This window comes from Bubalus kerabau, chromosome 3 (genome assembly GCF_029407905.1).
Source record: "Bubalus kerabau isolate K-KA32 ecotype Philippines breed swamp buffalo chromosome 3, PCC_UOA_SB_1v2, whole genome shotgun sequence".
Taxonomy (NCBI): Eukaryota; Metazoa; Chordata; class Mammalia; order Artiodactyla; family Bovidae; genus Bubalus; species Bubalus kerabau.
Genome location: NC_073626.1, coordinates 68,663,071 through 68,678,630, shown reverse-complemented (window position 1 = coordinate 68,678,630; position 15,560 = coordinate 68,663,071). Strand labels below are relative to the sequence as shown.

The 15,560-nt window shown below is 36.7% G+C and overlaps 2 protein-coding genes across 11 annotated transcripts in view; one reads left to right on the top strand and one right to left on the bottom strand.

Annotated features, from left to right (window-relative positions):
- ITGA4 (integrin subunit alpha 4) overlaps positions 1–15,219 on the top strand; it is a 93,018-nt gene extending 77,799 nt beyond the window's left edge. For both annotated transcript variants that reach the window (XM_055572024.1, XM_055572023.1), the window contains 7 exons: positions 1,545–1,635; positions 6,833–6,940; positions 7,710–7,835; positions 8,811–8,930; positions 10,630–10,728; positions 11,101–11,220; positions 11,670–15,219. In XM_055572024.1, coding sequence (XP_055427999.1) covers positions 1,545–1,635; positions 6,833–6,940; positions 7,710–7,835; positions 8,811–8,930; positions 10,630–10,728; positions 11,101–11,220; positions 11,670–11,768 — 763 coding nt within the window. In that variant the 3' untranslated portion in view covers positions 11,769–15,219. The remainder of the gene's footprint in view (positions 1–1,544; positions 1,636–6,832; positions 6,941–7,709; positions 7,836–8,810; positions 8,931–10,629; positions 10,729–11,100; positions 11,221–11,669) is intronic.
- CERKL (ceramide kinase like) overlaps positions 14,607–15,560 on the bottom strand; it is a 157,865-nt gene continuing 156,911 nt past the window's right edge. For all 9 annotated transcript variants that reach the window (XM_055572031.1, XM_055572032.1, XM_055572027.1 and 6 more), the window contains one exon: positions 14,607–14,742. In XM_055572031.1, the coding sequence (XP_055428006.1) occupies positions 14,661–14,742 (82 nt within the window). In that variant the 3' untranslated portion in view covers positions 14,607–14,660. The remainder of the gene's footprint in view (positions 14,743–15,560) is intronic.

Genomic DNA, 15,560 nt, shown 5'->3' with positions numbered 1-15,560 from the left:
TGGCAGCTGAACTGACACAGAAGAGCTGGCTCCCTTGTCCACTCTCTACAGCTGTGAGTTACAGAGTTCCTCCCCTACAGCCCCAGGGCCAGCATTCACTGACTCCTCACAACCTTAGTAATTCTTGGAATGGACCCTTCTCTGATTCAGGAAGGAGATGTGAGGAGAAAGAATTTTTAAAATAGCATTGAGAAAATCTTTCATGACTTTACTGGAAAATATTAAGCTGATTAATCTTAGTTTAAGGCAACATTCTTAAAGCAATAGATGATATGAGATACAGAATGAATAGATGGGCTTTTCTAGTTGCTCTAAATGTAAATCGCCTCCAGTCATTTTTAACCAGCCATAATGCTGGCACACAGGTATATAAAAATAAAACCATGGAACCGAATCTCCAGTTAGATAAAACAAGTAGGGGGAAAAGGAAGCCCTTTGAAGACGGGACTGAGGAGCAGAGAGAAGCCGATGCCATCTTTCTTGGATTCGAATGCGTATCTCGCCTCCTTGATTTTGTTACGATGAGTGTGTCGTCCCAGTTTTCCATTAAACATATCTTGTTATTTTGAGCAACGAATGCTCTGCAGCTATGAAGCTGCCTCAATCTACAGCATTTGGATATATCTCTCTGCTGTGAAAAACAGCCTCTAACATATTACCTCATGCATGTGTGCTAAGTCGCTTCTATCATGTCCAACTCTTTGCGACCCCATGGACTGTAACCTGCTAGGCTCCTCTGTCCATAGGATTCTCCAGGCAAGAACACTGGAGTGGGTTGCCATACCCTCCTCCAGGGGACCTTCCCGACCCAGGGTTCAAACCCACGTCTCCTACAGCTCCTGTGCCGCAGGCAGATTCTTTACTGCTGAGCCACCAAGAAGCCCATATTACCTCATATTAGCTGCCAAATATGCACAACTTGGGGAATCGGGGTTTCCCTAGAAAAATTCCTTGAACTTCATTACCAACCATGCATATGTCTCATCTCAGGTAAAAAAGTGACAACCTTGTATTTTAACAAAAACTTGCCCTACTTATTGGTGTCTGAATTGTTGCCCAGACTTGGGGTTCATTACAAATAGCCAGCAGGAATTGGTGGATGGTGAGAAGTAATTAAAAAATCTGTCAGATACATTGAAGTATAAGTGGATATTGGAGCCTGAGGGCAAAGCTAAGAATTTATCTCATATTTTTCAAGTTTGCATGAATTGTTTGAGGGCTGAGAGAGCAGGAACGGTCACTAGAGTGAGCTGGCAGTGTTGGGAAGGAAATAGAGGATATTGGTGGGAAGAGAAATTGTCACCCAAACTAGAGCCCACAGCTTTCCACTAGTGCCACCTGGGAAATTCATTACACTTTCACAAAAATTCTTAACAAGAAAGTGTTCTTACCTTTATCAAAAGTATTCCTTGGTACTTAGAGGCATCTGTACTCTGAATTTTATCATATTTAAGAGATATGCTATATTCAGACTATAGAGAAAGGTTTTTCAAGTGCCTTATCAAGTAAGACAGTTGAATTAAATCTAAATTCTTTTCTGTCAGGTTTGTAAGTCCAGCTTCATTTATGTATGGACCAAAGGAGGAAGATGAGTTTGAAATGTGCACGACAGAGAAAATGAACTTCACTTTCCATGTAAGATGACTGTGTTCATATTTTGTATTCATATTGTGAAAGAACTGAGGCACTGGTCCAGAGGACATCATATGCGTGTGATGTCCCTCAGGTTCGGGAGGCCACAGCTGGCTGAGGGCAGGGAGAGAGCTGCTTCAAGGCTCATGCCCTCGCTTCACGGGCCCCTTCTCTCCCATTCATCCTGTCCCTGTTACTGAGCCCACGCTCCTTATAGTACAAGTGGGAACAGAGGTGATGCCTGAAATAGGCAAAGTTATGGGAGGAGCTGACTATGCTTGAGATACATGCAGAAATCAGAATAGGTCAAGAGGAAGGCATCTTTTGGTGCCAATCAGTGAAACTTGGTCCAAGCTTTATACAAATCCTAACATTACCAAGCGAAGATTTTATCTCCGCATCTCCACTTAATGTCCACTTGGTTAGCCTTACAGGCCATTGGTATATGCCTCTGTGACAACTGATGTATCATTTAGGAAATCTTTTTAAAAGTAGAGAATATTGTCATCATCCAGAAGTATTAACATACTAATATATAAGCTATAAATTCATCAACAATTTTTTACTGGCAAACTGAAATTTTTGTTACAGCATGGATGTTGATAAAGAGCAAATAATTGGCGACAATGTCCAAAAAAATATTTTTTCAATCAAAAGCACTACTCAGACATTCTCAGAGCTATATAAAAATCTATAGAATGTGAGTGAGTCTGGATTAGGTACATTATGATAATTGTAAGGCCGTGCTTTTTAAAATGTGTTGTCAGAATCACTTAAGATGTTTATCCAAAACGCAAACTCCTGGGCCTCTGCCCCAAATCTGTGGAAGAAGGGTGACCTCAGAATGCTCTTGAGTCTATACTCAGGTTATTGTATTGTTATACTAGAATACACTAGTATTGGGGAAATGTAGTCTTCTACTTTTAAGTCCCCAAGAAGGCTCTTGTCACAGTCCAATGGGGGTCTGTGTTCTGATAAACAGAAATTGAGTTGGACTCTAGAAGGCCTATTTATTTACAAATAATAGTTTAAAAGTATTTTCTAGTTAAATTACAGTGGAGGGACTGGGCCTAGAGATGCTTTCAGTCTGTAGGCTTGATGAGTTCAAGCATGAAGATGTTCTCGGAAGTCTAAATGTGTTAGATGAACACGAATAAAGTATACTGCAGGAGAGCTTGGTGATTTGCTGGCATCAGGAAGACCTTGTCTAAAGGTCTGGGTAGTGCTGGGCCCTATGGCTGACACTGCCTTTTACAGCTGCCCTGTGCTTCCAAGACTGGCAGTTACCACCTGTCCCAAAGCCAGGCATACTCCCGCTTAATCTGTGTGTCTGCATTCAGAATATTATTGCAAGACTTTGAGCCATGGTGTTTCATTTAGATTTTATAGCACATCTCTTTCCTAACTTACTGTGTTGGTTTTATAGTTTTCAGGAGGCAGTTCAGTGTAGTTCAGTTGCTCAGTTGTGTTGGACTCTTTGCGACCCCACAGACTGTAGCACACCAGGCTTCCCTGTACATCACCAACTGTTGCAGCTTACTCAAATTCATCACTGAGTTGGTGATGCCATCCAACCATCTCATCCTCTGTCTTCTACTTCTCCTCCTGCCTTCAATCATTCCCAGCATCAGTGTCATTTCCAATGAGTCAGTTCTTCACATCAGGTGGCCAAAGTATTAGAGTTTCAGCTTCAGTGACATCAGTCCTTCCAATGACTATTCAGGACTGATTTCCTTTAGGATTGACTGGTTTGATCTCCTTGCAGTCCAAGGGATTCTCAAGAGTCTTCTCCAACACCACAGTTCAAAACCATCAATTCTTTGGCACTCAGCTTTCTTTATAGTCCAACTCTCACATCCATACATGACTACTGGAAAAACCATAGCTTTGACTAGATGGACCTTTGTTGTCAAAGTAATGTCTCTGCTTTTGAATATGCTGGTCTAGGTTGGTCATAGCTTTTCTTCCAAGGAGCAAGCATCTTTTAATTTCATGGCTGCAGTCACCATCTGCAGTGATTTTGGAGCCCAAGAAAATAAAGTCTCTCACTGTTTCCATTGTTTCCTCATCTATTTGCCATGAAATAATGGGACTGGAGGCCATGATCTGTTTTGTGAATGTTGAGTTTAAGCCAACTTTTCACTCTCTTCTTTCACTTTCATCAAGAGGCTCTTTAGTGTTTTGCTTTTTGCCATAAGGGTGGTGTTATCTGCATATATGAGCTTATTGATATTTCTCCCAGCAATCTTGATTCCTGTTTGTGCTTCATCCAGCCTGCCATTTCACCTGATGTACTCTGCATATAAGTTAAATAAGCAGGGTGACAATATACAGTCTTGATGTACTCCTTTCCCAATTTGGAACCAGTCTGTTGTTCCATGTCCAATTCTAACTGTTGCTTCTTGATCTGCATACAGATTTCTCAGGAGGTAGGTCAGGTGGTCTACTACTCCCATCTCTTTCAGAATTTTCCACAGTTTGTTGTGATCCACACAGTCAAAGGCTTTCAGTTCAGTTCAGTTGCTCAGTCATGTCCAACTCTGCGACCCCATGAACTGCGGCACACCAGGCCTCTCTGTCCATCACCAGCTCCCGGAGTTTACCCAAACTCATGTCCATTGAGTCAGTGATGCCATCTAACCATCTCATCCTCTGTTGTTCCCTTCTCCTCCTGCCTTCAATCTTTCCCAACATCAAGGTCTTTTCAAATGAGTCAGCTCTTCGCATTAGGTGGCCAAAATATTGGAGTTTCAGCTTTAACATCAGTCCTTCCAATGAACACACAGGACTGATCTCCTTTAGGGTGGACTGGTTGGATCTTCAGTCCAAGGGACTCTCAAGAGTCTTCTCCAACACCATAGTTCAAAAGCATCAATTCTTTGGTACTCAGCTTTCTTTATAGTCCAATTCTCATACCCATACATGAATACTGGAAAAACCATAGCCTTGACTAGATGGACCTTTGTTGATAAAGTAATGTCTCTGCTTTTTAATATGCTGTCTAGGTTGGTCATAACTTTCCTTCCAAGGAGTAAGCGTCTTTTAATTTCATGCCTGCAATCACCATCTGCAGTGATTTTGGAGCCCCCCCAAAATAAAGTCAGCCACTGTTTGCCCATCTATTTGGGAAGTGAAGTGATGGGACCATATGCCATGATCTTAGTTTTCTGAATGTTGAGCTTTAAGCCAACTTTTCACTCTCCTCTTTCATTTTCATCAAGAGGCTCTTTAGTTCTTCTTCACTTTCTGCCATAAGGGTGGTGTCATCTGCATATCTGAGGTTATTGATATTTCTCCCAGCAATCTTGATTCAGCTTGTGCTTCCTCCAGCCCAGCATTTCTCATGATGTGCTCTGCATATAAGTTAAATAAGCAGGATGACAATATACAGCCTTGATGTACTCCTTTTCCTATTTGGAACCAGTCTGTTGTTCCATGTCATAGTCAATAAAGCAGATGTTTTTCTGGAAGTCTCTTGTTTTTTGATGTTCCAATGGATGTTGGAAATTTGATCTCTGGTTCCTCTGACTTTTCTAAATCCAACTTAAACATCTGGAAGTTCATGGTTTACATACTGTTGAAGCCTGGCTTGGAGAATTTTGAGCATTACTTTACTAGCATGTGAAATGAGTGCAATTGTGTGGTAGTATGAACATTCTTTGGTATTGCCTTTCTTTGGGCTTGGAATGAAAACTGACCTTTTCCAGTCCTGTGGCCACTGCTGAGTTTTCCAAATCTGCTGGCATATTGAGGGCAGCACTTTCACAGCATCATCTTTTAGGTTTTGATATAGCTCAACTGGAATTCCATCACCTCCACTAGCTTTGTTCGTAGTGATGATTCCTAAGGCCCACTTGACTTCACCAGGATGTCTGGCTCTAGGTGAATGATCACACCATCGTGGTTATCTGGGTCGTGAAGATCTTTTCTGTATAGTTTTTCTGTGTATTCTTGCCACCTCTTCTTAATATCTTTTGCTTCTGTTAGGTCCATACTGTTTCTGTCCTTTATTGTGCCCATCTTTGCATGAAATGTTCCCTTGTTATCTCTAATTTTCTTAAAGAGATCTGTAATCTTTCCCGTTCTATTATTTTCCTCTATTTCTTTGCATTGATCACTATTTTGGCTCAATTTTCTTCTTCAGGGTTCTGCAATCCCCAGATTTATCAACGTCAATGATAAATTGTTTTATCATTTATCAAGAATTTGATATTTGTATTTATATTATATGATATTTATATATCATGTTATCAAATATTATCAAATAACTAAGATATATATATTATATATTTGATATTTATATTTAACATGGTCAAGAACCATGACATTTATCATTTATCAAGAAATATCTTCCCTTTATGCATATTATTAAATACCTGTTTTATTTTTTCTAAAACCTAATTAAACCTACTCTTTTCTAATTTTCTGAGTTCTCCCTCATTATAATTACCCTGAACTTAAATATATTTTTACTCATTGCTGATGATTATTCTCTCAGCACAGAGTGACTTTATGAAAACAACATATTATTTAGAATTAGAATACCTAGGTTTTGGTCCCACTTCTTGCCATTTTTTGACTGTCATCTTGGATACAACAATAATCCCTCTTAGCATCTTCCTGAGTTGGAAGTGTTAGCCCACCTCATGAAGTAGTTATAAGGAGAATTGATCACATTTTTTTAGATCAGTAATGTGCCAGGTACAGTCTTGAACAACAGAGATTTGAACTGCACTGGTCCACTTAAATGTGGATTTTTTTCAATAGTAAATTCTATAGTTTAGAACCAACCGTTGGTTGGTTGAATCTATGACTACAGAGAAATCATGTATACAGAGGGCTGACTATAATTTATACTTGGAGTTTCAACTGCACTGAGGCTCAGTGACCCTAACCCCCTGAACTGTATATTATCGATGTCTTTTTCTTCAGACTATTTCTGCAATAAACCATCAGTGCAAACGTTTTGTTCTAATCACCAAAAGGAAAGGGCTAGGAATAATAACCAGTTATATTATTAGCAAACATTTTAAAGTTCTGATAGTGGATATTCTATCTCCCTTTGCTGTGCAGGTGCCAGCTACAAACCCCCACCCTTATAAATGTTGCATGAAATACGCGGGTTCACCTGAGAAGCTCATTGGTATCTGTACTTTTATAAAACGTGTTTTTTGAGTGTTTAAAACTTTTTCCTTATCAGGTCATCAACACCGGCCAAAGCATGGCTCCAAATATTGGTGTAGAAATAATGATACCAAATTCTTTTAGTCCCCGAACTGATAAGTTGTTCAACGTTTTGGATGTCCAGGTAAAAATGGTGTTCCATCCTTTCTTCTAAGTCATATTGCTAAAATGGAGGTTTGTTACCTTACTTCAGTCACACTTGGTCTCAGCTATGAATTCACCATGCATTTGTTTTGTACACTTTGATTATTGCATTACAACTGTGTGATTACAGTGGAATCTCTACATGTGAAGATAACAAAATTATGCTCTATCTTTTGGTAGATGTTCTTTGATCGGATTCTCCATAAAGCTTGGGACCAATGTTGAAAAATCAGTACTTCAGCCTTTTATTATCAAATAACTACTAAGAATCAATATTCTTATGTTGATTCTATCTGAATTATTTTTACCTTCCCAGTTTTAAGACAAGCAATCAGCAAATAAATCCACTCAGTAGATTTGAGAGGTAATCCTTAAAAATCCTACTTGAATTCCAGATTGAGATGGAAGGGCAGGCTGCTGTAACACCTTACTGTGTGTCTAGAGCCAAAGACATGTTCAGTTTCATGCTAATGTTCAGTTTTCATACTGCCCTAATTTTTTTAAGGTTAAGGCCCTTTGATCAATTTAGGACTATATCAAGCCTCTAAAATTTTTCTCAGTTTTATTGCATTTTTTTAACCACAAAGATTTAACCTCTCCCAAATCTGTCAAAAATATTTTCACATTATTTTAGAAGTATTTGATATATTTCTGAAAAGGTAAGCTGTGAAAGGTACGTTTTAAAGCCATGTAGCTGTTGTTCTTGCCAATATACTGGGTAAGAGTTTTCTTGCTTTCTGTCTTTGTAGACTACTGCTGGAGAATGCCATTTTAAGAATTATCAAAGAAAGTGTGCATTGGACCAGAAAAAAGGCACAATGGAGACCCTCAAAGATATATTCAGATTTCTGTCAAAGACTGATAAGAGGCTCCTGGTAAGTTTAAGTGTTTTGCTTTCCAACGTCCAGGACTGAAACACTTAAAATCATGGACCAAGAGGTTTGAACTGTCAGCTGAGTATAGGAGAGAAGCCAGGTCAGGCAATGTTCTTGTGTTGTGAGGAGCAGGCATGATTGGAGAGCTGAGATACACCCAGGGTTAAATACATACTATATACTGCTGCTGCTGCAGCTAAGTTGCTTCAGTCGTGTCCAACTCTGTGCAACCCCATAGGCGGCAGCCCACCAGGCTCCCCCGTCCCTGGGATTCTCCAGGCAAGAACACGAGTGGGTTGCCATTTCCTTCTCCAATGCATGAAAGTGAAAAGTGAAAGTGAAGTCGCTCAGTCGTGTCCAACTCTTAGCGACCCCATGGACTGCAGCCCACCAGGCTCCTCCATCCATGGGATTTTCCAGGCGAGAGTACTGGAGTGGGGTGCCATTGCCTTCTCCTATACCATACTAGTCATTATTTATTTAAGTGCCCAATTCATGCTAACCAGACATTTGTGCCAGACCCTTTAGGTGGTTGGTCAAGATGTTGTTCTCAGCTGAACAAACTCTGGTTGCATGAAATTTCCACTCTTTTTCATTTTAGTGACTATATGGGGGGGGGGGCGGACAAGGAAACCCTCCAAAGGATCCAAGTTTGATCATAGAACATGTAACTAAGCAAATACTCTCATGTGTCTTTTTCTATCCCAGAATATTTTCATAAAAATAATGAAACATATAATACAGTTCGAATACTTGTTTTTGTTATAATTTACTATAAATATTTGTGTTTTCTTTGAAGCAAGATCATTTTTAAGTGCCACTAATGAAAGCATATCCTTAATTCCATGTTTATAGCAAGATAAATTTTTGCAAAAGCCAGAAATGAGAGCAGATCTTGAATTCCACGTAAAATATTTTAGCCATCTTTTCTAAAATGTTGAAATTTTAACATAGCTCTTTTGTATTCTTTTTAAGTACTGCATGAAAGCTGATCCATATTGCTTAAATATCTCATGCCATTTTGGGAAAATGGACAGTGGAAAAGAAGCCAGTGTTCACATTCAGTTGGAAGGTCGGCCATCCATTTTAGAAATGGTAAGTCTATGATACAGTGGCAACTTTGTGGATAAGATTTCAGACAGACCTTACAAACACAACCATCTTATACAGGTAGGATGGTAAGTAAGGAGGCATTCAACAAATTAAGAAGGTATGATTCAATCGACTGTAAAATCTGGAATGAAATTCTAAAACTGTTCCCATTTATCACTTCAAAATACACTGTCTAAATGACATGGTTTTAGTAACTAAACAGATAACGTAGACTATAAAATAGACTATAATTAAGAGATTTTAGAAAGCATGTCCAACTATTTATGACTGTCACTCAAATCAGTTAGCTGCCTTAACATTTCATATATCCTTAAAGTTATTTACAAATTATGCTAAAAGACCTACTATTGTATATAGTATACATTTACTAAAAATTAAGACTTCCATAAAATCTAAAACATCAAAATTTAACAAAACACATACAAGAACACAAACACACTTTTAAGGACATGAACTTTGAAGGCTTGAATTAAAAATTACCTAAATACATGTTAGACTTCTTCCTGGAAAGGAGTGTGTATATTTATGAGAAGTACTTTGAGATACAATTTTCTTATCTGATCAATATGGGTAATAGATCTTTTTCAGAGTTGTTCAGATGAGATGATCTTTATAAAGAACTTAGTACGTAGCACATAATAAGCCAAAGGAAAGGACAGCGATCATGTTCTGTTAAGAGGAGAAGTTGAAATTACCACAAGGTGGTTAAGAGGAAGACACATCAGGCAGGGAAATATGAGCACTCCATTTTAGTTGTAAGTTATTTAGACTTTTGCAGTCTGCCTTCTTACTCTCCAAGTTCAGTGTTCTCACCAGTGGGCGCCAGTGGCATTTTGGACCAAATACTTCTTTGTTGCCAGGGGCCGTCCTGTGCTAGTAGGATGCTTATCAGAATAGCTGGCCTCTACCCGCTAAATGCTAAGCACCCCCTCCCCATGCCTGCCAGACGGAAATGGCTCCAGACATAAATGACCATCCTCCAGGGTACAGAATCATCTCTGGTGAAAAGCACTGCTCCAGCTTAAGTACATAATTTATTTTTAGCTCTAAAATTCTGCATGTTCTCTCCAAAATGTTAAATAACCTTTACACAGTAGTTTTAACTTTTGCAGGTCATAGACTTCTATAAGAATTTGATCAAAGAATATAGTCTCATCTACCCTAATAAACGCACATATGAAAAAAAAAATCTCAATTTTGAATAAAATTTCAAAGGGCCTTAGAGTTTGTGAAGGCCATCTACAGATGTCTAAGCCCTGAATTCTTGGTTATGAAGTCCCTCTCTCTGTTAGATAGTAAAACTGAGTTCATCCAGTGATTTTATTTTTGAATGCTATAAATATTTGTACCAGATTTTTTCATTATAGCATTTGCTATACTATCTGTATTAGTATACCAAATGCTATAAGAAAAGCCCAAATAAAATTAATTTGAGGAAATGTTTACCAAACAAAGAAAGTCTTCCCTAATGAAAAAATATACTAATAACTATCAAATAATATTTAAATATTAATTAATACAAAGGACATGCCTTTGGAACTAAAGGAAGCATTGCATTGCAATTAAATACAAATGGTGAAATAAGTTGGAGAAGATAAATTGTGAAAACTTTTAGTTTCTCATGATCATTACCTGCTATACGTTTTCATGAAATAAAACTATGTCTCTTTTCTTTAAACAGGATGAGACTAAAGCACTGAAGTTTGAAATAAGAGCAACAGCTTTTCCAGAGCCAAATCCCAAAGTTATTGAACTAAAGAAGGATGAGAATGTTGTACATGTAAGATTACCTTTTTAACTGAAATATAAAAATTATGGGAAAAAATATTGCTAGGGTGTTTGGTCAGGAAAACCACAGAGAACCTAAAATACTTTACTGGGGAGCGGCATTTTCTACAACTGGCAGGAAGGAATGACACAGCTCTTTCAGAAGGTGATTTTGGTAGAATGAATTAGAGGAAGAACCACAGACACGGCACATTACACTCCCTGTTTCTGGTAAACATTTACCAATGTTTCCTATGGTAGTGTTAGAACAGAGAGAGAATGGGAAAGAATATTTTAAATACTGTTGGGGAAAATAGAGGGGCTTCAGAGGAAATAGAGGCCAGTTTTTTAAATGGTGGTTCTTTCTTTTGGTTAATTTATGTAGGTTCTCCTTGAAGGACTACATCATCAAAGACCCAGACGCCATTTCACTATAATGATTATTTCAAGTAGCTTGCTACTTGGACTTATTTTACTTTTCTTCATGTCTTATGTTATGTGGAAGGTAAGCCTTTAATAATTACCAATGTTGAACCACTCAAAATTCTATTCTTGAGTTTTCTCAAAGCCAACTTGTGACTCCCACATTACTAGATTTAAGTATTTCAGTATTTTTAATGTTAACTTTAAATTCCTAAGTGGACTGATATTTAACAGTACTGATCACATGTTTCTCTTAACTTCAGTACCAAAGTCTTTCTAGAAAAATATGCTTTCTTAAAGATAACTGATTTTCAATGAATATTCAATATAACAGAAGTTTTGAAAGACTTTCTAAAAAAGCACTTGGAAAGCACTGCACATTTATATGCTGAATTTCAGAAACCCTATAGTAACAACAATACAAGGCTGTATCTCCCAAACTAATTTTTACTGACTACAATTGTCATTGACTGTTTAGACATTTAATATGTTCATAACTATACAGCAGTGATCATACAATGTTATTTTCAGCTTGGCTTCTTCAAAAGACAGTACCAATCTATCCTACAAGAAGAAAACAGAAGAGACAGTTGGAGTTACATTAACAGTAAAAGTGATAAAGATGATTGAAGACTTATGTCAAGTTAACAGAACAACTCAGGTTACAATATATTAAAAAAAAACATTTTAGATATTGTTTACAAGAAACTTGTAAACAGACTTAAAGACTTACAGACTTCATGTACTTCTTTTAATAATGACCATGTGACATATTATGTCTTCAGCATTGCTTGGACTTTTCAACTCCATTATCTTTGGATATATTACAGCATTACCTTTGGAGTTATTTTCTCTCAGACAATAATCTTGCAGCTCTTAAATGGATATAAAAACACTAAAGCATCAACTTATTCAAGACAAGTAATCCCTAGAAGATATCTTGAAAGTGCTTCTGAATTAAAATTATGTGGAGGAAGTAAACAACTCATCTGGAGAAGACTTAGACTTTTAGTATCATTCCTTTAAAAGAAATACTATTCACCATATGTGTTTGCTTTGGTAAAATTAATTCCACCCAGTAGGCAATGACTCATTCCTAATAGCTCTTTGAGAATTGTTTGGAATATGTTCTCTAGAAATATTTAGCAGAAGTTTTCAACAAGCTGTCACCAAATTTTCTAATGAATAGAAAAGAACCACTATCATTTTGAAACAGATATCTTTAAAGACACTGATTTGTAATCTATTTCCTATGAACTTTGATCAGCAAGCAGTCTATGAATATTATGGCCTGATGAACAAAATTCAGACTGAACTTATACACTGGTTTGAGTTTAAAAGGGTGATTTCTGGATAATTATTGTTTATACAGCCATGTATTTTTTTCTTTCTGTACATATATATATACATAATAAATTTCTAAAAGAACATATATTTATATAGGTGTAAATCCAATAAGTCTTTCTGTAACACAATTTTATCAAGGTAAAGGTACTGAAGAGTAAATTTTAAAAATCCATCTTTAGTCAAATTTTTTGTTTATAACAACACGTGTGCACATATAAATAGACCAATGTTTGAGCTTTATTCTGATAACGTTTAGAGATTTGTTTCAAATATTTAAGTTTTCATATCTACTTAGAATTATATATGATTTAAGGTATGAGCTATGGAATCACCTTTTTCACTCTGAATTGAAATGCTACTTTTATATTTGTTGAAAAGCAATAAATAAATGCATCTGTGTATTTAAAAAAAAAAACAAAAAACAAAAAAAAACAATACTTAGAATTCTAATTTATATTCTAAAACAGATTGAATGTTGCACTTTAGCTGATATTAGAAATATAAATACACTGATATATGTAAAATATGAAAACTGTACCTCACTAATTTTTTAAAAATCAGAGCCTTCCCAAGATGATGTTGGGGACAAATATTTCATACAAATTAGATACTGTTTAAAATGCAGACTGTTAAAATTCAGCAAATAGGTAAATTCTTGTTTGGATGTTATTCTTTTCTCCTCAAGTATAAGTATGAAATGTGCTTTCACCAGTACTATAAGGGCATTCTCTTCTGCATGGAACTAGAAAACAAAATTCACAAATTTAACTGTGAATTGAAAAATGTAGATTTAGCTTGGATAAAAATATGACCTGAAAATTTCCATGTTTTAGTGATAAGCAAAATATTTTATGTTTTTTGTTGATCTTACATACTTTTATAATGAAGTAGTTTCTTTCTGGGTCTAAAATAATTTATCTTTACATGCCTCTTCATTTGCAAATAGAGTCTTTTTTTGTAATATTTATTCTTGCATATGAACTAAATGCTGATAACTGCAGAACATAACTTCTTCTGATTTGTTCCTACATCTAACTTGATATGAAGGTTGTGGCCAAATTTTCAAAATCTGTTATGGGATGTGATAAGTTAGGGGCCAGTCTTTACTGTTATGGAAAAGGATTTCTTCATATGAGGTCCCTGCCAACAGCTGTCTTCCTCAGACTGCTTCATTTCTGTTATCTGTTCACATATTGGTGGCTGGAAAAGGAGAAATGCACAGCAATCGGTGAAGGCATTTGAGCAGCGAGACCCAGTGAGCATGAAACCTTCTTAACTTGGTGTGTAACCAACAGAAATTAAAATTTTTAAAGTAGTTCTTTCAAGAAAATATCTAGGCTCATTGATAGAAAATTAAATCCAAATTTAGAGCTGCTTTCTCAAGGATGATCCCTGAGGAAATTTAAATCTAGTTCTTTCCTACTAGAAATAACGGCATTTCAGGTTGCACTGAGTTCAGTGTAAACAACATGCTAGAATCATCAGACAGCAGGGCTTTCAGGAGCGAGAGGAACACAGTTCCCTACGGGGCCACATTATGACTCCTTGTATATTTTGCATACTTTGTGTATAATGGACTTCAAACTCGAATCACTTTGAGTTTTCAACTTTCAGAGACCATCACAAAATTGGTGCTATAACTTTTATCCATCTTTTTTGTTTTTGCCAAGTAGTCTACATATTAGACATTTTGAGGAAAAAAAATAGTACTATTTCTGGTTATATGATTTCCTAAATGCATAATTTTGAAATATAATCTTGCTGGAATACTTACCTCATCAGGATATCAGAACATTCTTAAATGAACTCTGATCTCTTGGCACCAGGCTATCGAAATTTAACATCAGAATTGATGGACTCAAATCCAGGAAGAAAGAATCCAAATTATTTCACTTTGGAATTAATCTAGGTTAAATATTGATATATCTTGTTTAAATTTCAAATACCAGAGATGTTTATTTTCCATTCCAATAAATACTCTCCAAAAACCAAAATTTCAGTTGTTTTGTATATATTTCATGTCTTATATTTTTAAGTTTAGAAGCTAATATTAGTAACAAAAAATAGCAATTTTAATTTCTTTTCAAAATAGAGATTTTTTTCCTTATTAAAATATCTGATTAATTAAAATATAACATATCCTTTCATATTAAAATTCTAGCTTCCACATTCCTCTTATAAACAACTACATGTTACTTTGGAATCATTCATTTCTTCCATGCTTCTTCCATAAAGATTGATAAGTCTTGGGTGTACTCTGTAAAGAATAGAATATACATGACAGATTATTTCATTAAGCTATCATTCTGTTATTTTTCATACATAACACCTCTTGAATGCAGTGCATACTGCCAAATTCAAATCTAACGATAACCAACAAACATATATTCATGGCAGAGCTGCCATCTAGAAAAAATGCAGGGCCTGATAAATCAGTAGCACTAAATCCTGTAAAGCCCAGTAAATTGTGGCTGTAGAAAGCTCACATCTTGCAGGCCACTCAGGGAGCCCTGCACACTTCCACTCACAGAGTCATAATACTTACGGAAAATGAGTTTGCCTGTTTATAACCAGTTGCTCTTGCTAATAAATAATATGTAAAATTGTTCTTATGTAAAGTATGCTTTGGAAAGATGATAAAAGCAAACTGCTGAACACAAGTATTTGTTGTAGGTAAAAGGAAATTTCAAAAGTGGTTACAGGATGCTTGGGGCTGGTGCACTGGGATGACCCAGAGGGACGGTATGGGGAGGGAAGTGGGAGGGGGGGTTCAGGATGGGGAACACGTGTACACCCGTGGTGGATTCATGTTGATGTATGGCAAAACCAAGGCTATGGTTTTTCCTGTGGTCATGTATGGATGTGAGAGTTGGACTGTGAAGAAGGCTGAGCGCCGAAGAATTGATGCTTTTGAACTGTGGTGTTGGACAAGACTCTTGAGAGTCCCTTGGACTGCAAGGAGATCCAACCAGTCCATTCTGAAGGAGATCAGCCCTGGGATTTCTTTGGAAGGAATGATGCTAAAGCTGAAACTCCAGTACTTTGGCCACCTCATGAGAAGAGTTGACTCATTGG